At 50.6% G+C, this 26479-nt stretch overlaps 2 protein-coding genes across 3 annotated transcripts in view; one reads left to right on the top strand and one right to left on the bottom strand.

Moving 5' to 3' along the window:
• The window catches only part of MARCHF2 (membrane associated ring-CH-type finger 2), a 35569-nt gene extending 22146 nt beyond the window's left edge, over positions 1 to 13423 (top strand). For both annotated transcript variants that reach the window (XM_066205896.1, XM_066205897.1), the window contains exons 4-5: positions 7676 to 7885; positions 10505 to 13423. In XM_066205896.1, coding sequence (XP_066061993.1) covers positions 7676 to 7885; positions 10505 to 10663 — 369 coding nt within the window. In that variant the 3' untranslated portion in view covers positions 10664 to 13423. The remainder of the gene's footprint in view (positions 1 to 7675; positions 7886 to 10504) is intronic.
• A 1940-nt stretch (positions 13424 to 15363) lies between these two features.
• Positions 15364 to 24296, bottom strand: LOC136302089 (E3 ubiquitin-protein ligase TRIM7-like). Its single transcript, XM_066205403.1, has 3 exons — positions 24224 to 24296; positions 18137 to 18238; positions 15364 to 17513 (listed from the first exon to the last, which is right to left on the bottom strand). Exons 1-3 carry the CDS (start codon positions 24294 to 24296, stop codon positions 16993 to 16995), a joined length of 696 nt encoding a protein of 231 aa, XP_066061500.1. The 3' UTR covers positions 15364 to 16992.
• Positions 24297 to 26479: the final 2183 nt, after the last annotated feature.

Here is a 26479-nt window from a genome sequence, read left to right as displayed (position 1 = left end):
TAGTTTTTAACTAAGAAGCTGGTCGAAACCTAAAAAAAACCATGAAAGGCTTTTGAAAATTGTCAGGCTGTGAGATCACTGGGCTGAGAGGGGGCATGTTTTGAACACCTGCAGGTGGAGATGGAGAACTGACCTGTAGCCCTGGGTGGTGAGTTTTGTAGCCAGTGGTGCAGGACTCTGCTGCCTGTGCTATGAGAGGACAGAATGACTTCTGCTCGGCTCTGAAGTGGTCTCCAGCACAAGACAGTTGTGCACCAGGGTTCTTGAGTGAGGAGTATATCCCCAGCAGTGAAAAAAATGGCCAAGTCTTGGAGAGGGATAGTTTTCCAATGCTTGATTTTCCTGTATGATTGTTAATTTAATTGGCCCCCATATGTTTACAGGGAAGTTATCTGACTCCAGGACACACTAGCCAGCATGGCTGGCATAGTCAAAAAAGGCAAAATACTTTCTGTGGTCCCTGGAAGATTTTGGCATTTGATACTTAGATGAAGTGTTTGAAGTTAAGTTGCAGCAGACACAACTTTTCTCTTTTTTCTAATAATATCATGCACAGGAAATGCCCAGGTACCAGGATTCTTCTTCAGGGAGTATCTGTACCTTTACTGTCCAGGATACAGTAGAAGGAGGAGGACAGGCCTTTGGACCTGAAGGATTGCTGCAGCCTAGACAGCTTTCTCCCTGGCCACAGGTGGTCATACAGTTCTCTAGGCATGATTGAGTTTATTTGTCCTAACATTTCATGCCTTAAATGTCCCTCAGCCAGACCTTGTTCTTTGAAGTCCTATATAGTGTATGGAGAGAAGGGAAATACCTCTTGTGATCAATTAATTCCTGCCTCCTTAGAAGGCTAAGTTAGGATATGTCAACTTGTCTGGAAGAACCTGCATCTTCCTGGCTGTAGGAGAGCCAGGATAAGTGGTGTTACAGGCAGCTTGTGTATGAGTCAAAATATTGCCTCCCCTGCCTCTGTCTGTAATATTCTCCCTTTCACATAAACTCTTCTTCTTGGTCTGGGGCAAAATCCATCACAAACCTATTTTCTCTTACAAAGTGGTTTCCCTGCTGGAGATACTTTATCCTTTGGGATTTCAGGCAGAGCTGTGTGGCTGGAAGCGTTTGGGACTGTATTGGATGCATTGCGTGTTTCCAGACAGCATTACCAGGGGTGACAGTGTGGCTATATTTCTACAGCCACAAGCCCTTCTGCACAGCTCCTGCCTTCTCCCACTGCAGCCCACTGCCCACAGAGGGAGGTGGGTGTGTGAGTTGGTCTGTATTGGTGTACCTGAGCCCACTCCAGCCCATTTTTACTTTCCCAGGTTAGCAGCAAAAGTATTTCCTTTTCATGGCCACCTTGTTTTGTGTGTTTTGCTCTGGTACTCACCCTCTCATTTCTCTCTTCAGTTTATTAACCACTTGTAAAGTGGTTTAACTTCAAGCTATTGTTAATTTTGTCCTCTCTGAGTGTTTCTCAGTGGGCTGAAGAGAAACACCACCTCACCACCCAAAGACTCCTATTTGGACCATCTGCCCCTGCGGTGAGCCAGCTTTGGATTCTGAGCTTTGGTTTTCCTGGCATGGGGCGGGGTTGGGTCAGGTCTATGCCCCCAGCCCAGGCCTCTGTGGAAGTGTCCCGGGGTTGCAGGTCAGGCAGGTGTCTGAGCAGCAGCTGTTTAGTCCCAGCAAAGATCACTCCATACTCCAGAGGAAGGGTGTATTTTTCTTCACACATAATGTAAATACCAGAGAGAGGAGCCAGGAGGTTTCAGGTCTCTGCTCTGAGAGAGGACACAAACTGCTGGCGCAGAGACCAAAGGCTCTGGCTTTGCTAAAATTACCGGGAGGCTGAAAGTCAACATACCCTAATGGTGAAAGCTAACACGTACAATGCAGGACTTGATCATAAGTCCTTATGACCTCATAATGCTTCTGCAAGCATTTGATACCTTTGCTAAGGCAAAACTCATTTAAGACATGTCACTAATTCCAAAACAGATTTCTCTGGTGAAGGAGTCACTGTTGGAGCAGTCCAGCCACACCTTTTGTTTCCCTATTTCTGTCCTTGCAAGCAAATCTCGTCAGGGAGTCCCAAGAAGATTCTGCTTCCATGTCTTCTGTGCTGGTGTTTTCCAGCAATGTGTGTTTTAACAGCTTTATTTATAAATGGGCTGCTTTAGTGATTCTGTGTGCTCCTTTGTCTCCACAATACAGCTTCTCCTTCCAAGAGTGAGTGCTGTGCTGTACAGGAGCCTGACAGTTTTTGCTCCTACTGTTTTTCTTGGAGTTTGTGGTGCAGTTTTGATTAAAGATGATTACTTTTCAATGATTGCTAATACTTTTGATTCACTTAAACTAGACGTTTTATGTAGGTCAGTGGATTTTATTTTTTTTTTAATCTCTTGAAAGTACAGCTTTCAAACACAATGTCACATGCAATGAAATGTGTTTGAAATTCTCTGAGGAGCTGCTTGACTGTGCCGGGTCACGCTAGAATAGGGGACACCTCCCATGGGTCTGTCACGTTCAGTCCTTCTGCTTCATCTCCTGAGTCTCCTGCACCTCTGTGGCTGTGGGAGGTGCTGCAGAGATGTCCCTCGAACGTGCAAAGGGAGGTTGGCAGGCAGGAATTGTGATGTTACTCCTGCTTATGTTTTAAGAGTAAAAAGTTTTTCTCTCTTTTTCTTTGTGAGCACAGCGCCTGGTGCAGTGCTCACAACCCCTCCTCCAGTTCAGAGAACTGAGCTGTGATATAAGCTCTCCCCCACCCTTCCTCCAGCCTTATCTTCCTTGCAGACCGACTTTTCCTTTTGCTTTCCTCGAACTCTTCTGCTGAACTCACTGCACTGTTGTCTGCCTTCCCCAGACCACCTATCTCCTTGCTCAATGCACATATCTTTTAGACTTCTGGATCTAGTGAAAAACAAATCCTTCTTGGTTCCAGCTGAATTCCCACTCCTCTAATCTTTTCCTTTCTCTCTTTACTTGAGTTTGCTGTCCTGGAGATGCTGTTCATAGGTACAACACAAGATCCTCTTGGCACTTCTCTGTGCAAGCCCAGGCACTGGTCTGCATAAAGCAATGGTCTGTTTAGGCCAAAATGGGAAATCAGTCATTCCTGCACTCTCGTACTCACCAGCACTAGTCTTCCTTACCTGTCCATCTTCAGTGCTTTGTCCAGCCCTGTCTGTGCTGATCCAGAAGACCAGTGAGCTTTCTCTGAGGTGTAGCTGCTGGCGGTGCTGTGAACCCATACTGGGGCATGTTGTGGTGTGGCATTTGCCATGGTGCCACCAACCATGGAAGCACATGCTGCTCTGGAGGAAAGTGTCCCACTGACCTGCAGCACTGCTTGTGGGTCTGTTCCTCTCCTGTCCACCATTTCTAGTGCTCCTGAATCTCTTGGGTCAGCCCAGAGCCCTGTGCTTCCCAGCAGCTGAGGGTGGTGTAGGCAAGACTTTCATGCCTGTACAAGGAGAGATTTGGTTTGTGGAGTTTTGTAGAGCATTGGTGGCAGGTAGTTGGGGGAAGGAGGATGAGGAGGGACAGCTTTGTGCTGCAGCATTTAATTGCTCTGCAAGCAGGGCTAGGGGCATTTCTGAGTCTTGGCTTCCTGAATTCTGGGTACTCTTTCAGAAAACATCCCTTCCCACCTTGGTGAAGGAAACAGGACTGTTCTGCTGGGGCTGCCCATGGAACTCAGTGGCCTGTAAAATGGTTTTGGTGCAGGCCCAGAGAAGGGATGTGAGAGTCCCTCATCTGAAACTCTATTTTTTGATTCAACATGTTTCTCAGGACAGGTACAGGGCTAATAGTGCTGCTAGTGATCAAGTTCATGTGATTTTTTTCTGGCTTTTATAGCCAGGCACCATGTCAGCAGTGGAAGGAAAATCAACAGGCACCTGAGAAGCCACAGGGTAACTGGTGGGCAGAAAGCATGTGGGATGTTTTGTAATGCAGCCAAATACTTGTATGGTGTGGTGGCTTGCCATTATGCTGTAGCTGTGAAGCATGTGGGGAGCTCTGGCAGGGTCAGCTGGTGGAGCTGGCAGGTCACAGTGGTCCTGACTTATGCCCACCAGAGCGAGTAGTCCAGGTGCAAGGCAGGGAGAGATGTGAGCACATGCTGGCTGGAGAGTGCTGGTCCCTCCAGTGTCATGCTGCGCTGAGTGCTGCATGGGATGTGTTTATGAAACAGGCTGACAGCTCAAGGCCATGGACATTTAGCCATACAAGGTAAGTCAGCTGTAAGAATCAATGAAAGCTAATTTTTAAAACACCCATTTATAAGCTCCCAGACAGACTGCAAGGTGCTGAGTGCTGCTGGGAGAGTCCCTCTTCTGTCCACTACCCTTGGTCCTGAGGGGCAGAATGCAGCCCAGCCTTGAGATACCTGGAGCAGCAGGTGCTGGGATGGACAGGCTGAGAGGCTGCTCTGATATGCTTTGAGTTATCCTCTTGGCTTCCAGAGGAAGCTGGAAGCTGATGATGTCCTGACGCCTTTTACTGCCTGCTCCCCTCCTGCCTCCCATCATCCCATAGCCCTGATGCGGCCCTAAGAAATGAGCTCCCTTCCACAACCCTGATGATCTCAGTATCTGGAAATGCCTCAGGATCATGCTGGAGGACAAAGAAATATGGTTGTACCCAGAATTCTGTCACACAAGCAAAGAGAAGTTGTTTCAAGCAGAATCTAGGACTCAGCTCATAGCCCAAATGGCAGCAAGCAGCCACCTCTGCCTCCTTCCTTTCAGTCTCAGACACGATTGCAGTGTGGAAGCTGCTGGAAGAACACCAAGTTGTGGCTTTGTTGCTTTCCCATGCTTACTTGATAATTTTCCCTAGAAAAATTATTTAATTTGCCTGACCACTTTATGGATTGTTTGCAAAATTTAAAGTCTCATAAGGACCAATGTGTTGCTGTGCCAGAAAGGCTACACCCTTAGAGTGGCTTATTGTGTTCTATTTTGTTACTGTGTCAGTGCACATTGGCAAAGTAAATCAACTACTTCAAAAGGAAACAATTTACTTCCTGCCTTTATATGTTTGTCTCCCATCTTGGGGAGAAGGAAGGAGTTTCAAAAGTCACAAGGATTATAAACAGAATTAAGATGCAGTAAAATACCTATCTGCCTGAGCTTCTTAATGTTCAAGGGTCAGAAGTGCCCCAACACGTCCTGTTGCAGGGAATGGGGTGCTCTGGACTTGCTGCGAGAGGGAACTTGGTCCAGACGGGTTGATTTGGCACTCACCTGAGTGCTGTGTCACCGGGCAGCCCTGTCCTGGCTGGACTGGGGAGAGCCTGGCACGTGGCTGGGTTTGAGTGCTGGGGCTGCCCAGGAGGTGCTGTGTATGGGAGCAGCTTTTCTGTGCCAATGAGTTGCTGAGCACACTCACTTCCTCCCAGAACTGCTCAGACTGCATGTGTGGTCTTTATTGTCCCCATGCAGCTCATCACGCTGACTCCGCTGCAGAACCATACAAGGGAGGACTTGCAGGTCTGCCTCCCTTCTCCCAGCCCCTGTGCAAACGACAGTTCTGCCTGCTCTGGAAGCTGCCCAGTGGAGAAGGACTTGGTAGTGCTGGTCAGCAGTGGCTGAATATGAGCCAGATGGCCAAGAAGGCCAATGGCACCTGGCCTGTACAAGGCATAGTGAATCCGGCAGAACCAGGGCTGTGACCATCACCCTGTGCTGGGCACTGGTGAGGCTCCACCTCAAATCCTGGAGTGGCCCCTTAGTCCAAGAAAGACACTGAGGCACTGGAGTGTGTCCTGAGAAGGGCAACAGAGCTGGGGAAGGGTCTGGAGCACCAGGAGCAGCTGGGGGGGGGGCTCAGCCTGGAGAAAACAAGGCTCGAGGGGGCCTTCTGGCTCTGTACAGCTCCCTGACAGGAAGATGCAGCCAGGTGGGGGTCGGGCTCTGCTCCCAGGGAACAAAAGACAGGATGAGAGGAAACAGCCTCAAGGTGTGTCAGGAGAGGTTTAGGTTGGATATTGGGAAAATTTCTTTATGGAAAGGATTGTCAGACATTGGAACAGGCTGCCAGGACAGTGGTGGAGCCACCATCCCTTGAAGTGGTCAAAGAATGTGTGGATGACTTGAGGACATGGTTTGGAGATCGTTCTGTGTTGATGGTTGGACTTGATCTTGGAAGTCTTTTCCAACCTTAGTGATTCTGTGATTCTTTGAGGTTTTCTTGTGGCTGTCTGCCCATCAAGTCATGCTCCAAATGGCTTTAGAATCAATGAAAGTTCCTTGAATGTTACCACAGACGTGTTCAGATGGTCACATCCCTAAAATATTGTGGTTATGAGTCCTCCCAGCTGAAATTCTTGGCCAGGCTCATACCTGTCACTGCAGCATCCTCTTCTCTGCTCATGGCCAGTTCAGTGTCTCATCCCAGGTGCTGCAGAGCCTGCTGCTACTGTGGCTCTAACCAGCCCAGCTACCCCCCTATTCCATGCCCAGGTATGCCAGCTCGCACTTCTCTTTCCCATTTCCACAAAAGTTGGCTGTGCTTCCAGTCCCATTCTTGCCCTTTTGCTCTGTCTCACTGAACATCCCTGCTGCAGTTAAATCTTCACTCTGCCCTGCCTCCCTCTGGGCCTGCTCTCTCTGCATGCCTCTGGCCAGCCATGTCCTCAGGTTACCTGTGCTGAGGTCTCACTAATTTCTTGCATACCTGCCACCATCACTTCTGTATTGCTCCTTAAATGGTGGTTTCTGAGTGGGGAAGGAGCTTTGTGTGCAGAGTTCCCAGATGGGTCCCTTCCCAAGCTGTCTGTTCCAAAGCAGGTACCGTACTCCAAGTCTGGCAGCAGGATTGGCCTGACAGCCCAGACCCTGATAGTCTCTTCCCTGCTCTGCCTGTGCCTTGTCAATAATATTATCCAAGTTTTATTTAAAAATAAAATTCAAAAAATCCTGAATCAGGCAGTCATCTTTGTGAGGAGAAGAAAGAATCTGCAAGCCAGTACACACAGGTCCCGGGAAAGATGTGTTGTAACAATTTGGTATCTGTAGGAACCACAGCTTCTTGCTATTCTAAAAAAGGAAAGGAAAGGCTGAAAATAGCATAATTCCAGGAAAATAGAACAATTGCTGTTGCTGAAGTTAAGTATCTAAAATGAACCCACACTGGAAGCAAGTCAGGACTCCCAAAAGAAAGAAACATTTGGAGATTTGCTGTGAAACTCTAAAATGCTGTGATTCTCCTAGAAGAACCCGAGGGCTAGATTTGGGACAGATGCCCTTATAGCCTGGCCTTGCTGCAGACCCCAATGCCCCTGTTTCCCACAGCCCCTTCACCAGTTAGAGTGCTGGGTCTCTTTCTGTTAAAGCTTAGTCAAAGACCTGTCAGATCCATATTAAGCCAGGCTTCACTGAACTGACGTCCTGCAGTGCCTGCTCCTCAGTACTCCAGGGGAGAGCCCAGGAGCTTCTGCATTCATGACTGCCTTCCCCTGTACACATTCTTTAGCTGTTTCTCCCATTTCCCTTGTTAGCTGTTGAACCTAGACTTGACACCCTCTGGTTTCATTTTGGAGAAGGTTGATGTGAGTCAGCCAGGTCCACCCAGACCACACAGTGCAGGCGAGAGCTGCCCAGCTCCTCCCGCCTGCCGTGCACGCTGCCTGTCCCAGACTGATCCCCTTCTCCTGTCCTTCCTGCAGTGGCTGAAGGACCCCGGGCCCCGCAATGAGAAGAGGACCTTGTTCTGTGACATGGTGTGTTTCCTGTTCATCACTCCACTGGCGGCCATCTCGGGCTGGCTGTGTCTGCGTGGGGCCCAGGACCACTTGCAATTCAACAGCCGGCTGGAGGCCATTGGACTCATAGCACTCACTATAGCACTTTTCACGATCTACGTCCTTTGGACACTGGTAAGTGCCATCCGCCAGGGTCCTGCTCCTGCTCAAACAGCTTCTGGAAGCACTGGCTTGCACCTTGTCAGTGCCACCTGCTATTTCTGCCTCTCTTTGTGAGAACACTTGAATGTCCATTTAGTTATCTTCATGTGCAAGCTGCTAAAGTTCTTGCTGAGAATGGAAAACCACTTCCTGGTCGTCTGCTTTCCAGACTGTCACAGTGTTCCCTGAGTGTCAGGAATCCGGCACAGATGTGCTGGAGCTGGGATGGCGATGGGGCGGAGGCTGGGTGGACAGGGCTTGGGCTGGGTCAGGCAGTGGCCCATCTGTGGTTCAAGAAGAAACACAAACTAGGTACCTGGGCAGCGCAGGGGAAAAGCAAAATATGGAATATGTTTGACTCCTTAATAATTTACCACCATGTCCCTCTGTGCTTTTGCTGCTCAGCACAGACTGGCCGTGCCCAGCTGCGTTGCAGACTGGCCTTGGGGATCTCTGGCCACAACTAAACAAACTCCTATGCAGTATTTTTAAGGTGTGTGGAAGGAACTCTCTGGCCCTGGGGAAACCTATGGCTTCTCTGATGCTGGGTTGTGTGGTCGGCCCCAAGTCACGGCTTGGTAGCTAGCCTGCCCTGGTGCAGTGCTGTGTGGGGGGCACTGGGGATTGCCGGGAACCTGCACTTGAGCCAGTCTGGGTGCTCAACTGATCTGTGCTGGGAGAGAGCTTCCTCCAGACACCTTGTTTGACATTTCTGGATGTGCTGAATTAGGGAGCGAGGAGCTTGTTTGTAGCTTGCAGAGAGCTGAGAAGAGCCGGAGAGCAAATGAGACTTCGGGTGTGGCACAAGCGGAGGCTCAGTGGGACTGCCCAGCCCCTCCCCAAGGGCCCCCGGGCTGCTCTCTCCAGGGCCTGCCAGGCCAGGGAGTTCCCTCTGTTTCCCATTCACTTTTTTTGTCTTGTGTTGCTGGGTGGACTTCTGGGTTTGGATCTCCTGTTCCATGCCCTGTGTGTGCTCATGCCCTGTCGATGCCCTTTTCCAACTGCTTGCAGAGAAACACCATTTTGGAAAAGGATGAGGTACACTTGATGCCGGAGAAATAGTGGAACCCCAAAAACCTGGCAGCCCTGTGGGCAGTAGAAATTCCCCTGTCAATTTCCTTGTCTCATGTTCCAGTTTCTCGGAGTAATCCCTTCCCCTGGACACTCCCCCACAGACCTGGCAGCCAGGGCAGGATGAGGCCAGAGCACCTGCTCTGGGGAGGAGAGTGCCTGGGGGAAAAGCTGGAGCCACTCCTTGCATGGGAGCCATGGAGGAAAGTTTCCATGCTGCACATTCCTGCATGAAGCTTGTTTCCGTAGGAGGCCAAGCTAAAATTGGAAACCTTAAGAAGTGTTTCCATCTTCTCTATCTCAGGAACTGGTGGAGGAGCTGGAAACCTGGAGGAAATGGAAAAATGTTTGTGCAGTAACAAGTCCTCGCTAAAATGTCTCTAATTCTCTGTGCTTCACTTTTCCTCGAGCAGAGGAGGACATTAAGTGAAGCCTCTTTATTCAAGTTCAGCTCATTCAACCCTGGGCTGTGCAGTACAAGGGGCTGATATATGGGAGGGGGTTCATGGCTGTAACCAGTGTGAAGGTTGTGAGAGAGGCTGTAGCCAAGGCTGCAGCTCCTGCATGAGGAGCAGGAGCCTTCCTTGAGGTTTCCACTGTTAGCTCCTCGTTCTCTGAAAACTGGGAGATGAGTTTGTCAGCAGTCTTATTGCCACACTCCCTCTGCAACGGGAAGGAGGGGTATGCACAGATCAATAAGCTCAATCACCTCAGTGCCACAGTGGCACAGCTTCATTTCTCAAAAAATGTGTCATAGACCCATCCAGAAGTAATAGTTTTACTGAGTTTTCTATGTCACATGCACTTCCTGGTATGTCCTAGTTGCCAGCTAAATGCTTCCTGTAAGAAAACCTGGTTAGATCAGTGGCTGACTGGATTCGGTATTTAAGCCGAGCTCGAAGCTCCCCTCGCAGGGCTGTTCTGAAACTGCAGGGCCAGCTCCTGCCCCTGCTGGGCTGCTCCGGGTCCTCCAGTCTTTGCATCCTCCCCTGTCTCCCTGCGGCTGGACAAGTCTCCCAGGTCTCATTGTTGTCAGGAAAAAATTAGTCCAGCTGCTGTCCTGTTGTTGCAGACAAAGGCGGGAAGGGTTTTGTGCAGGACGAAGAAGGTCCCCTGGGAATCTGTGGGATGGGAGGAGGCTGGTTGGATTCAGACCCTTGTTTTGCTCACCCAAGGTGCTGGCTGCAGTCTGGGGCTGGATGAAGGGGCGAGTTGTAGCTCATTCCCACCACATTTCACCAGCCCGGACCCAAACCCAGCTGAGCAAACTCCATCCCACTCTGCTAAGTGCTGCCCAGAAGGCCCCTGTGGCTGTGCCCCACTCAGCCTGGTGTCACCAGGAAGGGATTGATTGCTTGTCAGAGGCTGGGGACATGGAGTGCCCCAAACTATGCTGGGGGTCAGTGTTGTCAAGATAAGGAGTCCCCAGAGGCAAAGGGGTGCTGGCATTGGGCTGTCCCTGTGTGTGCTCTGGCGCAAGTGGCAGGGTTGGTGACAGAGCGCTGCGTTCTCGCCCGCCAGGTCTCATTCCGCTACCACTGCCAGCTGTACTCGGAGTGGCGAAGGACCAACCAGAAAGTCCGCTTGATGATCCCAGCCTCGCGGAGCCCTCATCCCGTGCCCCACTCCCTCCTCTCCACCAAGCTCATGAAGAAGACTGCAGATGAGACCACTGTCTGAGCCGTCCCACAGCCGGCCACGGTGGAGGGTCAAGCGTCCCCACAGGCCCAGGGAACGTGGCAGCTGTGGGGACACTGGAAAACAATCATCCCACTTAAAGGGACTCTGCACTCAGCACATGCTTTAGACTTTGGCAAAGAGACACATAATCAACATCTGTGTGTGAAATGGCCCAAAAGAGCCTGATGGCAGAAAATGCCTGTCTGCAGGGACGCTTTCCTATAATGAAATATTATACGTGGAAAACATCTCCCTCTCTCTATACATATATCTATATATATATCTTTTTTTAATGGCCATGCATATTGTGTTTCAATCCTTTTGTGTTGATGTTCTAAGCTTCAGGACAGAAGCTGGCAACCTGATCTCATTCAGAGGTTAAATCAATGCCTTTTCTCCAAATGAGCATATGAAGAACACTTTTCATCAACCATTATTGAAAGTCCCCTTCTCCTTTGCACTAAATTGGGTTTGATATACTGCAGCAGCCTTCCCGTTACTCTTTGGTCTCTTTTGTGGTGTTCTGTCCTTTCTAGAAAGTTGAATGTTTTTAATAATTATTATAATCCCAGAAGGAGTAAAATGACGCAATACTGAATGGAGACATTTTGTATTGTAAAGTACTGTAATTTTGAGAATTTCAAAATCAGTTTCGGAATGAGAGAATCTTTTCCGGTGCAGACATGATCTCACAAAATGCTTTCCTTGAGATCCTGGCTCATCCCCAGGACTTGAATACGGTCAGCTCTTGGTCTGTCTGGCAAAGGTAGAAGGAGGATCCGAGAGTGGGGAGAGATGGCTCCATACTAGCTAAACCCACCATTGCCTTTTGCTTTGAAAAGATTGAGAAAGGAGCTTTCCTGGCCCCAGAAGGTGGGAGTTGGAGTCTCTGCTGATGTCCTTTGGCCACCTTGAGGCTGGACCTCCCATAGCATCAGTTTCACACATACCTTAGGAGACAGGCCGTGCCCTGCGGCTCTGGGAGGATGCAGGTGCTCTTGGCTGTCTCTGTGCTTTATTTGCACATTCCAGAGGAGCTGCTGGGATTGGGTTCATCCCTGGTAGTGCTGCCTGCCTGTCATGTCCTCTAGTGAAACCCCCAGTTTGCTGGTTCCCAGAGAACAGGCTCTTGGTCCCTTGTCCTGTGGGGCTGGTGTTCCTCCTTCTCCCTTCACCTGCATTTCCACCACATGCAGCTCTCAAAGCTCTCTGTCTCAGAGTGCCCCCTCTGCCAAGAGTCCCCCTGGTTTGACTTTGGTCTGTGCCTCTGCCACCTCCTCACCCTGCCAGACAGTGCCCATGCCTGGTGCTGAGCTTTCCTGAGCCTCCCCAGTGGCACAGGCTGTGAGAATGCTGGCGAGGGTGCTGGCAGTCACACTGTCCTGCCATGTGCTCCAGAGGTGCATGCAGCTGCTTTGCTGGAGCCTGGGTTCTGGCTCCATGGTGGTGAGGGTAGAGAGCAGGCAGGAGGCATGTTCTGAGGGGTCTGTGTCCTTGCAGTGGGTAGTGGTGGTCATGCACTATGTCCCTCTGCCCCTTTGTTGAAAGCAAGTTAATCAGTGCAATGCCCTGCAAGATGGACATCTGTAATTTCCTGAATTCAAAGCACCATGTGCATTTCCTCCTCCTCCTCCTCTCTAGCTGCAAAGCAGGATGTTTCCTTATCTCTTCCCTCACCCTGAGCTGAAAGTTGCTGGTGGCCTGAGCAGTAGGGACCAGTGTGCCATGTTGCCCAACAGGATTGCTCCAGCCCCAGGCCCTGGTCTCTTGTCTGCTCTCCTCTATCTCCTCTCCCAGGGCTCTGGTGTAGCTTGGGGATACCCTGACACATCTTGCAGCAGCCTCTCTATGCCCTGAGGGCTGCTCTGAACTGGTCTCTCTTCCAAACATGAGGGGCTGGTGTGAGTGCAGAGTGAATGTCCTCTGCTAACAGCCAGGCTGCACATCTTCGCTCCTCTCTCTCGGCCAGACCCCCGACTGTCCCTTCCCTTCTTCCACATACCTGTGGGTATCTGCCCTTTTCCCAGTAATGCACTAATGCCGGGATTACTCTGCACCTGGTACTCTTGGTGGAGAGGCTGCGGCAGCCCAGCTCCAGTCACAGTCCCTGCTCCAGTCCCATCCCATTCCCACGCAGACGCTCCCTGCTCTGCACACCCCTTCCATGGCAGCAGGCTCTGCACCACTGCTCTGTGCCTTGTTCTGGGTGCCTCTTCCTTCAGCCGCTTCCCAACAACCCCCTTGTCACCAGGACATCATCACAGTAGAAAAACGGAGGGGTGGTTCAACCTTCCCAGCCCTGGCTGCCTCCCAGGAGCTTGGCCCCACAGTTCACCGAATTCTGGCAGGTGATGAGGGATGCTCTCTCCCACAGCACATCCCCAGGGTAAGGACTTAATGGAGCCAGTGTTCCAGTTAAGAAACCCACTGTCAATCCAAATATGCAACTGTGAAAGCCAAGAGCCTCTGGCTGGGGCAGTGGGGGCCCAGCCCTGTGCTGCTGTGTGGCCATGGCTGCACTCAGCATCCTTGGCTTTATTGTCATTGCCAATAATTGGAGTTGTTGCATGTTCCCCTGCAAGACCCAATAGTGACTCTTTGAGTCTTGTCCTCCTTCCCAGAGGAGATGTTCAGCTCGTGGATGTGGGCAATCGGTGTCTGACCCACCACGTTCCAGTGCGTTCTGGGGAAACGGGCTGTGCAATGATGTAAATAAAAGTGAGACGAACTTTGGGCTGTTGTGTTGTTATTGGAGGAGGCTGGGACCACAGAGCCCAGGCTGCCTCCCTGAGAGCACCCCAGTATCCCCTGCCTGGGGCAGCTGCCCTGGGCAGCCCCCAGGGCCCCAGCAGAAGGTTTCAAAGTTGGACAAAACCCAGGGCTCCTGTCATGTCTGGCCAGTTTATCTGTCAGTGTACATAAGCCTGCCTGGTGTGGGCCAAGTATGGCAATAGTGTTTGGGCCAAGTCAGGAGCCCTTCAGACCCTGGTTGGGCCAGGGGTGTCTATGGGCTTCATGGAGTGACCCTGGTGCTGCCATGATCCCACCCCACAGAGGCTCCTGATGCTGCCCCTGTGAGTTGCCTGACCCAGGCCTGCCCACGAGCCCCTTGCACCAGGGCTGTGGGAGACGCCAGACATGTCTGCAAGCCCACACTCTCACCTGACCCCTGGTGGGGTCATGGTGGGCTGTGTCCAACTGTGTCTGAGATATGTCCAACAGTGTCCAAGGTGTATCAGACTGTGTCAGAACTATGTCAGAGCTGGTCAGAGCTGTGTCTGAGCTGTGTCTGTGTTCATGCTGTGTGCAGGCTGTCTGAGCTGTGCCCAAGTGTAAAAGAGCTGCTGGCAGCTAGCTGCAGGGCAGAAGCCTTGCTCTGAGTGCTCGCTACCAGCTGGCTCTGAGAGCCATTCAGGGCCAGCACCATGGCAGGGGCTGCAGGGCATGGAACCTCAGGGCAGAGACTTGGGCTGTCGTCATTGCCCCTCTGGGGCAAATGAGGAGGCCCAACATGCCCTGCAGCCTTGGCCCCTGGCTCTGGATCTCTGTAGCAAATCTGGTCATGCCACACTTGAAGCAGGGGTTTGGAAATTGTGAAGCTGCCCATTTAAAATGCCACTCAAAGCACTGCAACACCAATGTTGGATGCATTTCCAAGGTCCTGGACAAGGCTTTAGCCTTGGGCAAGACCTTGGATGACTTTCCTAGCCAAGCTGTGAAATCAAGAGTTTTCTGGGCTTGTTTATATTAAAAGTAAAAAAGGTTTTAAAAAAGAGAGGGCCATGGTTGGCTTAGCCAGTCCTTCTAAATAAAACTGTGATGCCACACAGCAATCTGACAGGGTGGGGGAAAGAAAAAGTGGCATCTGCAACAGCAAGAACAGCGTAAAAGGAACAGAAGTCCCAGCGAAAGGGCTCATTGGGGAAAAGGAAACAATTTAATGGGAAGGGCATTCAGTCAGAGTTGCTTGGCTGATGTGCCAAATCCAGGCAGGCTTTGTTTGGATCGTGTCTAACAGATCAGTGCTGAGAAGAGCATGTTCGTTGAGTGCCTCTACTATCCCCTGCTGCAGCCTTTTCCCTGGGAGCAGGAGTATCCCAGGGGTCTGATCACACCCTGCTGTGGACCATGGGCTTTGGAAGTTGCCCTGTGGCCTCTATGTCCAGGCACTGGTTGAGAGGCAGCAGATCACTGCTGTGATGCGCTGTCTGTGCCCACACTGGGTATGGGACAAACCTCCCAGCCCTGGTTGTCTCCCTAAAACCATGCAGAGCCCATGAATGGGTCCAGCCTTGCTCAAGGACCCTAGTGTTCCTTAAGCCTTCCTACCCGTTGTGGATCCAGCATGCAGAGACCTCTAGCACTTGAGAGTTGAATTTAAATTCTCCTGAGTCTTTGTGGTGCAATTCTACATGAAATTGTCTATCTCTCACACAAATGCTGCAACTAGGCAACTCAGCTCCTAGAGAGATGATTTTTTAAAATTTAATTTTTTGGGGGGACACTTCAAAAAGGAAACCAAAGCACAAAATTTACCCCCTCCAAACCACAACATTCCAGTGAAGAGGTTCCTAGACATCAAATTGTTGAAAAACCCAACTTTTCTCCAGTCTAAGGTGCTGAGCTGGCCTTCAGAAAGGAATTTCTTCTTCTTGATTGAGGAAGATGTCCCTAAATGCACAGCACAACTCTTCTGGGGTGTTTTGCATGACAAAGGACAAAAATACAGAACTAACAATTTGCCATCTCCATACACCAACATTCTGCTGTGAACCTCTGTCATGGTGTAACCCCAGGTGACAACTGAACACCGCACAGCCACTCAGTCACACACCACCCTCCAAGGGGGATTGGGGAAAAAAAGGGAAAAACTTTTGGTTTGAGGTAAAACCAGTTTAATAATTGAGACAAAGTAATATGTAGTATTACTAATGATAATAATAATTGTAATTTAAAAAATTATGAACACCAAGTGGAACAAGTGATGCCCAGTACAGTTGCTCACCACCCACTCATCTGTGCCCAGCCTATCCCCCAGCAGTGATTGGCCCCTCCCAGACAGTTTCCCCAGTTTACACACTGGGCAGGACATTCTGTGGTGTGGAATATCCCTCTGGCCAGTTTGGGTCAGCTGTCCTGGCTGTGCTCTCCCACAGCTTCTTGTGCAGCTCCTCACTGGCAGAGCATGAGACACTGAAAAGTTCTTGGCTTGGATAAATACCGCACGACTGATGGTTTGGTTGTTGATGTCAATATTATTCTCACCCTAAATCCCAAATCCAGCACTGTATCAGCTACTGAGAGGAAAGTTAACTCTATCCCTAGCAAAACCAGGACAGTCGCAGAGGCTCCTGCCCATGGGGAATACGAAGTGCCTCTCACTGGGAGCAGAGATCCCTGGGTTTCCCCAATCTTGCTGTTACCACAGTGGAAGAGGCTTAGGGCAGAGCTCTAGCGGCAGATACCTGGGCTTGACCCAGGACTGCAACTCTTTGCATCTCCTGGAGTAGGGCAGGGAGACCAATACTGTTGCTTGTGTGCAGATGCCACCACAACGATGACAACTAAGGTGGCACTAAAGGTCCAACCAGAAAAGTGTTCAGAGATGAAATCTAGGCTGGACCCAGGCAATGTCCCACTTCACCCACATCCACCTTCTCCTTTCCTAAGGACAGTATTTAGCAGGATCCTGTGAGGTGGGACCTTGATGGGGCAAGATCAAAGAATGGCAGATCTGTGGGAATTGCCTCTCCTGTGGATTTCACAGCTCAGCATTGTGCTTTCCTTCCTGGGCTGCCCCTACTGCTGCCCTTGCATTGCTACGAGTGCTCTGCTGCAAGAAATGTGCTTGGTGCATGTCAGGCAAGGAGAGGCTCCGGATGTGTGGGGAAGATAAGCATTATCATGAGTATCCAGCTATGTTTGAGGTTTTTTAACTTAATTGAAAAAAACCAAAGGCACTACTCCAGCACCCTTGGAGGAGCTGGACCCTGCTATATTTTCCATGGCCTCACACAGAGCAGCTCTGCAGTGCCCCAGCACTCAATGGTAGTTCCTGCCACGGGACCACTGGGCACCCATCTCCTCCCTGCACTGAGTCTCTGTGCTCCCTGTTGTCCCCGCAGTCCCAGCCGAGGGGTGGGGGGATGAAGGAGGCTCTATTGTGGCATCCACCTCTGTGACCTGCCAGTCCTCCCCTGGGTGGCCAGAGGATCTACTTGAGGAGAAGCCAGCAGGATGCAGAACCCTCCCAGGTCCCAGCACCAAGACCCAAGATGATGGTGTTCACCTTTCCAGTCTCTCCCCTGCCCCGCCATGTTCCCTCCCTGTCAGGGGCACAGCTTGAGCCATGAGTCCATCCCTACCCAGAGCCATGGGCGCAGCCTCTCCCCAGCACACAAGGCCAGGGAGAAAGCAAAGATTGGGGCTTCACTCTCTGCATCAGCAAAAGTCACCTGCTTGTCTGTGAAGTCCAGGCAGACCTGGATGGCCCTGGGGAGGCAGGTAAGGTGCAGGGGTGTCCAGTCAGGATCACTGAAAGCATGGTACTGTCCAAACCACTGCCCCACAGCCCAGATCCCCTCCTGAGGTGTAAAATTGAGGACCCCCTTCCTCCTGACAGACTCCTGGGCCACTCCCACAGCCCACCAGTCCCCTGCCTCGGCCACCTCCACCTCCCAGCAGTGTCTCCCTGCAGCAAAGCCCTGGCTGCCCAGCACACATGGCTCCGTGTCAAACCTCTCGGGGTTGTTGGGCAGCAAGGTCCACTCGTCCCCCCGTCCCACCCCTCGCTGGTCACTGGCAAGAATGAGGAAGGGATTGGCGGAGTCTGGGTCCAGAGTCACGTCGGCTGGGGACAGAGGAGGAGAAGCTGCTCAGAACAGGCAACCCCGGGGCTGCATCCACCCCAGCAAGAGAAGGGACAGGGTGAGTTCCTTTTCCCTGCAGTGGGAAAACCCCCTAGCTGGACTGTCCCTGGCTCCCTGCTGCCCCAATCCTGTCCCTGCCACAGGGGCCTTCACACATCCTGGCCAAGAGGACCTGAGTTTCCTGGAGGAGGAGGCACCTGAGTGGGTGGGTGCACACCTGCAGTGCAGCCACCTGGACCTGAGCCTGGGTGTCTCTGGTGCTGTGAGAGAACAGGCAGGTCAGGGTACAAAACAGTGCCAAACACAGTAGACATTACCCCAAGACCCATAACCCACGGCCACAAATTCACCTCTCTTTCTGTGAGCAGTGGAGGAGGCCAAGGATGTCAGCTCAGGAGCCTTTGGTGCTGGAGCTGGGTCTACAGATCAGCACCAAGAGTTCAGCTGGGAGTGTTGCAGCCACCAAGCCCCAACCCATGAAAAGCTTAGTCTGGGGACAAGCCCCAGAGCTTTGGCCTTCAGTAGTTGTCCCACAGCAGAAGCAGGATGCATTTTCTCCTCAACAGAGGACAGTTCCCCCTCCTCTTCCCTTCTGAAAACTCACCTCTTCCACTCATCTCCTCCACCTCATCCATCTGGGTCTCACTTTCTACTCTCTCCATCCTGGATGGCAGCATATTCACAATCAACAGGAGGGGAGACAGGATTCACTGCTGAAAGTGGGAATTCCAAGACTCAAAGACTGCCTGAAGATGATAGAGCAGAGAAGGAATGATGGAAAGGTCACAGCATTCAGTACTTTTTAGACAGCCAGTACTCACCTGCTCAGCCTGAAGGTTGGCTCCAGGAAAGCAGGTTTGGGATGGGTTGGAAGGTCTTCAGTCTGCACCCCATTCCTCTGATCCCCTCATCTGCTCTTGGCTGGACTGAGCTTGCCCAGCACTTCCAGCTTGTTTGAGTGAGCAGGGCGCAGTCCAGAGGGGCTGGATGGCCTGGAGAGCAGAGCTGGGAGTCTGTCTGGGTACCACCCCACCAAACTTCCTCCTCCCCTCCTCTGGGCAATGGCCTCCCATGCCCTGAAGCTGCCAGACTGCGTGGGATCTCATCCAACACTTGAATTTGGCAATTCCTCCTGTTCCTGCAGTGCCCAGTTCTGTTTACTTCAGAGTCTGCTGCATCTCCCCTCCCTCAGCCCAGCTGCAGGTGTGTGATAAGAGCCCGAGTGCTGGAGGAGTCTGTATCTCCCTGTGCAGGATGCTCAGAGCTCTTCTGGGCCACAGCACCACAGGCACCTCCAGCCCCTTGGCACGGCACCTGGGGACACCAGCCACAGAGCAGTGGCCATGCTCTGGGTGTCCAGGCTGCATTCTGTGAAGAGGGGAGGTCTGGTTCCTGCCCTGGCTGTTTGCCCAGTTTTGTCCTGCTGCATGGGTTCATGGTGGAGATGTTTGCAGGGCATGTGCCACCTCAATCGCTCAACTGGTAAATGGGACACAGCACATGCTGGGCTTTGCATCACACCTCCGTGTTCTCTAGGCAGCTCTTCATGTGTCGAGGAATGATGGCCTTATTCCCAGTGTCTTGGTTTGGGAAGACAGGTATCTGCCAGCGAAATCTGAAGTTTCCCTTGGAATAGAGAATATAAACCGCCCCTCCCCTTTCAAATTTTTGTAATTTTGCAATTAGAGGCTTTCAGGCAAAGATTTGGGAATAGGAATAACAGTTCTTTACTAGGAATATTGAGAATACAAATGTAGTAGTACCAAAAAAAAACCCCCACCGAAACCAAAAACACAACCAAACCCAAAACCAGGCAAACAAACAAACAAAAAATCCTAGAAACCCTGACAGGGTCAGAAATACAATCTGACACCCTGTTGGTCAGGGTGTTGGAAGTGGTTCAAAGTCCTTCTGGAGTGGCAGATGTGGTTCTGTTGGAGTAGAGATGATCCTGTAGAAAAGGGTCCAGTACTGGCAAGATGGGTCTGGTCTTCCTGCAGGAGTCCAGGGGAAACACTGGATACCTGGTGTTCCGGCATCTCAGTTTTTATCTGGGTAGGAACGGTCGGCTCTCCCAACTGGGTGGAGCATCTCACAGTGGGTTGATGTAATGTGTCATGTCATTGATGAGCCTTAATGGCGCATTGACAGAAGATACCCGCCGGAGGGAAGATGAGTCATGGAAGAGATAAGAACATTGTTCCACCTGGTTTTAACAGCTGTCCCATTACCAGAAGGCACCCACCCGCTCCCCCCTGGAGTTCCAAGAGATAAAAAAAATACCTCCCCAACCGGTTTCAACAGATGGAACAGAATAAACATTTTTTTGGTTACATAACCCAAGAAACCCAGTCACAGGGAACACAAGGCGTTCCACTCTGCTTTGTCACATCGCTCTGGAAGGCACCAGCTGAGCACAAAAAAAGCAGGATGCAACGGCAGCTGCTGCCAGGTGGCTTTGCAGACACCTGCGTGCACCCTCTGCCTGCCTGAAACCCCTGCCTGGAGCTTGGCTGCCTAGGCCAAGCTCACTGACCAGTTCCACTTTACCCATGACCAGTTCCTCTTGCACCCTTTTGGCATGTCTGACATCTTGTTCTCTCCAACTCCTTCCACTCCACATGGCTTTAGTGCTCACATCCTTCCCTTGTGTTATAAATACATATTATAAAGTTGGCTTTTCGGAAATATTAAAATGAATGCTATATGTATAATGTGGGAAAGTTTTGTCATATTAATAGTTTCTTTTATTTTTGGCTATTAACAGGGCATAGAAATGGTAATGTGATAAATGTATATATATATTTTTTTAGGTTATAGCATAATATTAAAATAGAAGCTATGTGATGGAAGATACATTTTGTAAGCTAACCCAGAAGAATAGGAGAGATAATCAAGAAATTCCCCACGTTCTTAGATTATCTGGATAAAGATAACAAGGACAAACGCCAAAGCTCCAAAGGAAGAATTTATCAAACCTCTGTTATCAGTATCTGATCCAGATGAAGACGGCATGACCAGAGGTCCAAGAGAGGAATTTATTGAACCTATGGTATCAGATGGAATAGATCCACTCGCAGATGAATCTACGAGATAAAATGGCTGGGGGGAGTTGAAACTGAACAGACAAATTCAAACTCAAGAGAAATGCTTGAATAATGCATTATGGTCTTTTGAATATGTAACAAGCTGGTGCATTTAAAGTGTTTTCTGAGTTAAGGTGTGCTTTCTGGCCACGTGCCAGGCACCCTGGCTGAGATCCTTTGTTTTATTTCTCTTTTCCTAATTGTCTTATTTTTATCAAAATTTTTTAATAAAAATTTACCAAGAAAGTTGTTATAAATGATCAGTCAATTTCATAAAATAGAAGAATTTATTAAAAAACTAATAATAAAAATTAAAAAAAAAAAAAAAGATAAAGCCACAAGCAAAATACAGGTCTGATCCTGGGAATCAGCGCTGGGTGAACCACAGATCCAGCACCCATGACAGCGAATCCCCCTGGTTCACAATTTCGGTCTGTGTTGGGTCTACTTTTATACAGTTTTTCTGGTTTGCACAATTGATTACTTCATCCGTCTTTGTCCCTCTTGTTCTTGATGCATATTCATTTGGTTCCTTTTCTGGTCGCTGGTCTGGTGAATAGTTTTTTCCGGGGAGGAAAAGGCTTTTGTCTGGGCTTACGGGAACCTGGCATTCAGATGTACATCCTTGACAAGGTAGATGACATTGATATCAGGTGTTGATCACTGGGCCAGTGATCGTTGGTGGCAGTGCTCAGCCCTATCTCCCATGGGTGCCTCCCTCCTTTCTCTCGAGAGTGGGTGATTCCCAGATTCCTGGCAGAGGCAGTCCTTCCAGGAATGAAACATTCCTTAAACTCCAAAAATATGGTTTTATACAGCATATCATGATAAATATGAATTAGTTCCAGGATATTTATTACAAAAGGGAACCTCATTTTTCACACTTGGCACACACAGTTGTGGGACACCCAGGTTTGATCCCCAGCCTTGCACACCTCTGCAGGCTTGGATTTCCCCGGAGCGATGCCCATGGAATTGTGATCCCATTGTTAAGTTATGAGGTTCAATTATTACACTTCTTTCTGCTGTTGTTGTTGTTGGGGGTTAGGATTTTTCCTTTTGTTTCTTTCTCTGAGGGAATTTTCTCCCATTCATTGCTAAGAGACAATAGGGACCAATACTTAAGAGAGACAAAAGATACGGCCAGGGAGAAAGGGGAGGAGTGCAGCTGGCTTCACTATGGCAGCTGAGGGGCATTCTCTTGGGAAGGGCAGAGATACTGAGGGATTTGGGCTGGCGAGAAGGGGCTCCAGTTCTCTCTCGCTCTCGACATCAGAGGGGAGACAGCTACGGTCACTGTGGGGAGAATTGGCCACCATGGTGGGATGCCGTCTCCTACTGTCTTCTCCTACTGCCTTCTCCTGCCATGAGTGAAACTGCTCATGAGAGTGGCCACTGAACTGGGACCTTATTAACACCCTAGCTCACTGGAAAGGACCCTCATCATGTACTCGGGTGCCTCCGGGCATCCCCGAGCCCCCTCCTCCTCCGAGGGAGCCTCTCCCGGCGGTGTTTGGGAGCCGGGCGGCCGAGCTGGAAGCCCAGCCGCGCCGCTTCTCTGCCACTGCTCCGGGTTTTTCCCTACACTGTAACCCAGCATCCCTGCCCGCCGGGACACCCCTCGGCTCCTGCCAGAGCTGCGGAGTTTCTGACACATCTCATCTACCACTCCGGGGCTTCATCCCTGCCTTCCCAGCTTGCTACTCAGAGGTTCCTGCTAGAGCTCCTTTTGCTATTCAGAGAGGGTACCAGGATTGGCTGCCCGCTGAGGGTTTGCAAACGAAGTCCCTTCGCTCTCTCTCGCTCTCTCTTCCTCCCCACTATCGCCCTGTGGAGATGCAGCTGAACTCGCGCTACAGCGCCCCCTGCAGCCGCGGGGGAATCATCGCACCCGCCCCGCCCGGCTGGGAGCCACCAGCGCCCCTGCCGGCTGTGCCCGGAACTGCACCAAAGGGGAACGTGCCCGCGGCAGAGACGGCTGGGGCTGGGTCGGTGGTTCTGCCTGGGGCTGGGTCGGTGGTTCTGCCTGGGGCTGGGTCGGTGGTTCTGCCTGGGGCTGGGTCGGTGGTTCTGGCTGGGGCTGGGTGGGTGGTTCTGGCTGGGGCTGGGTCGGTGGTTCTGCCTGGGGCTGGGTCGGTGGTTCTGCCTGGGGCTGGGTCGGTGGTTCTGACTGTCACTGGATCTGTTTTTCTGGCTGGGACTGGGTCTGTGGTTCTAGCTGTGATTGTGTTTGTGGTTCTGGCTGTCACTCGGTTTGTGGTTCTGTTTGTTGTGGCTGCTGCTGTGGTTGTTTGTTTGCTTTGTTTTTCACATATATATACTAGTAAAGAACTGTTAATCATTTCCCCATTTCTTTGCCTGAAACCCTGTTGATTCCAAGGTTATAACAACTTGGAGGGAAGGGGGTCATATTTTCCCGTTCCAAGGGAGGTTCCCACCTTCCTTGGCAGACACCTGTCTTTCACACCAGCACAGTTGTCCAGGTCTGTTTCTCCGTACCCTTTATTTTTTGCTTTGCTCTTTTCCTTGTCACCCTTTTTGGCCAGGTCCCTGATCAGCTCCCTTTGCCCTAGCAGGTGTCCCATGCCTGGCTAGGCTGGGAGGGTGCTGCACCTGGCTGGGTTGAGCTCCATGGGCGCTGCCTTTGCTTCTTTCAGGGCAGCAGATTTCCCCAAATGAACCATGCTCCATGGCCTCACCTCTCAGCTGGGAATTGCTTTCAGACAATTTTTAAACTACTGCTTTAGTTTAACTGCCACCCTGGTGCTGCCTCTGGGTGTGAATCCCAACTCCATCACCTCCCTCCTTCCTACTCCCTCCAGGCTCGTGCCAGGGATGTGCAAACTGCTGCCAGTCCAAGCAGCGCTGTGGGAGGAGGCTGTCACATGCAGCCCTAGAGAGTCTCTGCAGCAGGGGTGTGTCTGTGCACAGTGTCAGATGGGCATGTCTAGAGCAAAAGCATTACCAAAATCCTCCAAATTACTCCGCAACTTTCATATTGGAGCAGAGGAAGCGCAAGAGAAAACAGGCGGCAGGCTGGGACAGGGTGATATTTTTGTTTCCTTTTCAGGCAAGGAAAGTCTTAGCTGGAACCAGGGGACCTCTCTGAGGTGCTGGGTGATGGCTGAGCAGCTCCTCCTGCAGCTCAGAGTGCAGGGAAGAGCTCAGAGTCTCCAGCTATGTGGCATTTTTTGAGAATCTGCAGATGGAAATCACCCTCTGGCATCTGCCAGAACTGCCCATGGTTTCCACCTCTTGTTAGCAAAGTGGAACCAAGTCAGTGGGCAAAAAGGGAGGTGGGAGAGCAGACCAAGGTCAGGTCCTGTCCTGGCTGGGTGTCGGATTAGTGTTTTGGGTATTTTGCTTCCCCTGGTCCAAGTCCACTTCCCACTCTCTTTGAGGTGCATGGAATGAGTCCTGGTTTGATCAGGGCTCCTTCTCCTTCTCCTTCTCCTTCTCCTTCTCCTTCTCCTTCTCCTTCTCCTTCTCCTTCTCCTTCTCCTTCTCCTTCTCCTTCTCCTTCTCCTTCTCCTTCTCCTTCTCCTTCTCCTTCTCCTTCTCCTTCTCCTTCTCCTTCTCCTTCTCCTTCTCCTTCTCCTTCTCCTTCTCCTTCTCCTTCTCCTTCTCCTTCTCCTTCTCCTTCTCCTTCTCCTTCTCCTTCTTTCTCCTTCTCCTCATGTTTGTCTCTTTCTTAATGCTGAATCAAAAAAGCCAGAGCAGGCTGTTTTTTGCTTTCCCCTGGGAAATCCCCACAACCCTTTGTACCAGTCTGATACTTTGTGCATAAAATGCTAACCAACATCAGGCTGAAGATGGAAAATCAATTTCAACCTTTGGCATCTGAAGTTCTTCACTAGGCTTTACAAAAAGGGGCTGGATTCAGCAATGAATCCCTTTAAAAATGAATTCTGCCTTTATTTTTTTTATCTTCCCTTGGTTTTCCTCCCTTTTGCCCTTTCCCTCTCTTCCCTCATCTCCAGGTGGTGCTCCAGTGAAGAGGATGCTCCCCTGTTCCCAGCTCCTCTACTCTCTGCTGGCTTTTGTCATTTTCCATATAATTTTCCAAGCTGATGAGCAGCACTAGGCGAGAACCCCCTGGATCCTGCTGATCTCTGTGGCACAACTTCCAGCCTGAGTATCTTCCTGGCTGCCAGTGAAGCAACTCCCTGTGAACAGCAGAGCTTAGAGCAGGGTCAGGCCCTTTCCATAAACCTTCTCCACTTCTGGGAGCACCAGCTTCCCTCTGGATCCTGGTGCATCCTTCCAGCCATGGCAGCACAGGTGTTGAAACAACCTCACTGAATCTGGGTGAGGATGAGATGATGCCAAAGAATTGATTATAATTTGCTGACATTTTCCTCCCTGCTTGTTGCGGTGTGAAATTTAGGTTTACCAAATTTCTGTAAAATGGTTTGTTCGACCTACCCCATGTAAAAACCCCTCTGGTTTTTCCTTAGTTGTGGGTTCTGTCTATCACTCTGCAACCCTGCCCAGGCTCTGGTGGGGGCCGGGGTGATGGGCAGAGTCCATGACTTCTCCGCCCTTTATTATGTATGGGATGTTCTACTAATTGTCCTCTTGTTGTGGGTTACTCCCATCCTTTCTGGGATTGGTTCTAGATTGTCCCCTACACCTTCCACACCCCCTGTACTTAAGCAGAAACCCAAAGGGAAGAACTCACTTTTCACGTGGGCCTTCCGGGTGAAATAAAACCCCAGTTGAAACCCATGTGAGAGTCCTCCTTTCTTCCACGCCGACGCCACGTTTCTGCCTGAGGGCCCAGATCCACACCATGGGAAAGGTACCAAACTGTACCCTTAAATGTGAGTTCGGTGAAAGAGCTAGCCAGATAGCAGCACCGAAGCCCCGCACCTGCTTTTCTTGTCTCCTGCGTGTTCCCATTTATTGCGCTGTGTCCAGGGTGTATTAGACCCTTTGGAAAATAAAGATTAATAAAGGAAAAAAGCCAGCAACAACAAACTTGGCCTGGGCTCTTTTATATTGCTCGCCTGAATCAGCTTCTTCAAGGCAGTCCTGGCAAAGGACGCGGCAGAGCACTTAACTCAGAAGTGATCTTGTCAAAAATGTTAATTTGCTTTTGTTTCCCTTCAACCACAACCACATTCTCAGTGAGCTGAGTGGCTAGTTTATTTTAAGTATTTTTCTTCTAAATTTTCAAAGATGCCAAGAGTACTTGAGATGCTTCTACTTTTTTAGTAGATCTTTGTAAAGGATGGGAAGAGATAAGGATATTTGAATTTTATTTGTAGCCAAGTTGTCACTTGCTCCAGCCAACCTCCCAGAAACCTTCCAGCCACTTCCATCATTCCTTGTCCTGCTTTCTGCCTGCCCTGAGCTGAATGGGCACCACTCGTGCCCTTGAGAATCAGGGGTTTGAACAACTCTTCTGGCAGTGCAGGACAGGAAAGCAAAGGGAGGGGCGGTGGCCTGGCCCCAGCCCACTGCTGATGCTGCAGGGTAGGGTCCCTCTCCCAGTTCCCCTCAGCACCTCTTCTGTCTGGCATGGGGATGCTGCCAGCACAATGACCTGGTGTTATGGTTTTGAAGACAAATTTCAGGAGGGAACCCCTGGAATGAGCATTTTCTCTGAAGGGAAAGGGCTTCAGTAACTCCCTTTTCTTCTGCCAGTGAAAGAAATGGATACCAGGAGATAAAAGTGGGAAAAAAAAAGGTAAAACTGTTTATTAACAAAGCAAGATACCCACAAGGCACAGGAAAAAAAAGGAAATTGAACCTTACACCCCATCCCCACCTTGTCAAGAGGCAAAGATGGCAGCTGCCCTTCTTTGTCTCTGGGAAGGGGGGAGAAAAGAGTTCATGAAATGGCTGGGAACCTGTTG

Source organism: Chamaea fasciata, unplaced genomic scaffold, assembly GCF_029207755.1.
Source record: "Chamaea fasciata isolate MVZ Bird 193981 ecotype frontalis unplaced genomic scaffold, bChaFas1.0.hap1 SCAF_28, whole genome shotgun sequence".
Taxonomy (NCBI): Eukaryota; Metazoa; Chordata; class Aves; order Passeriformes; family Sylviidae; genus Chamaea; species Chamaea fasciata.
The sequence above is the reverse complement of the archived record's forward strand: the minus strand, read 5'-3'. Positions and strand labels throughout refer to the sequence as shown.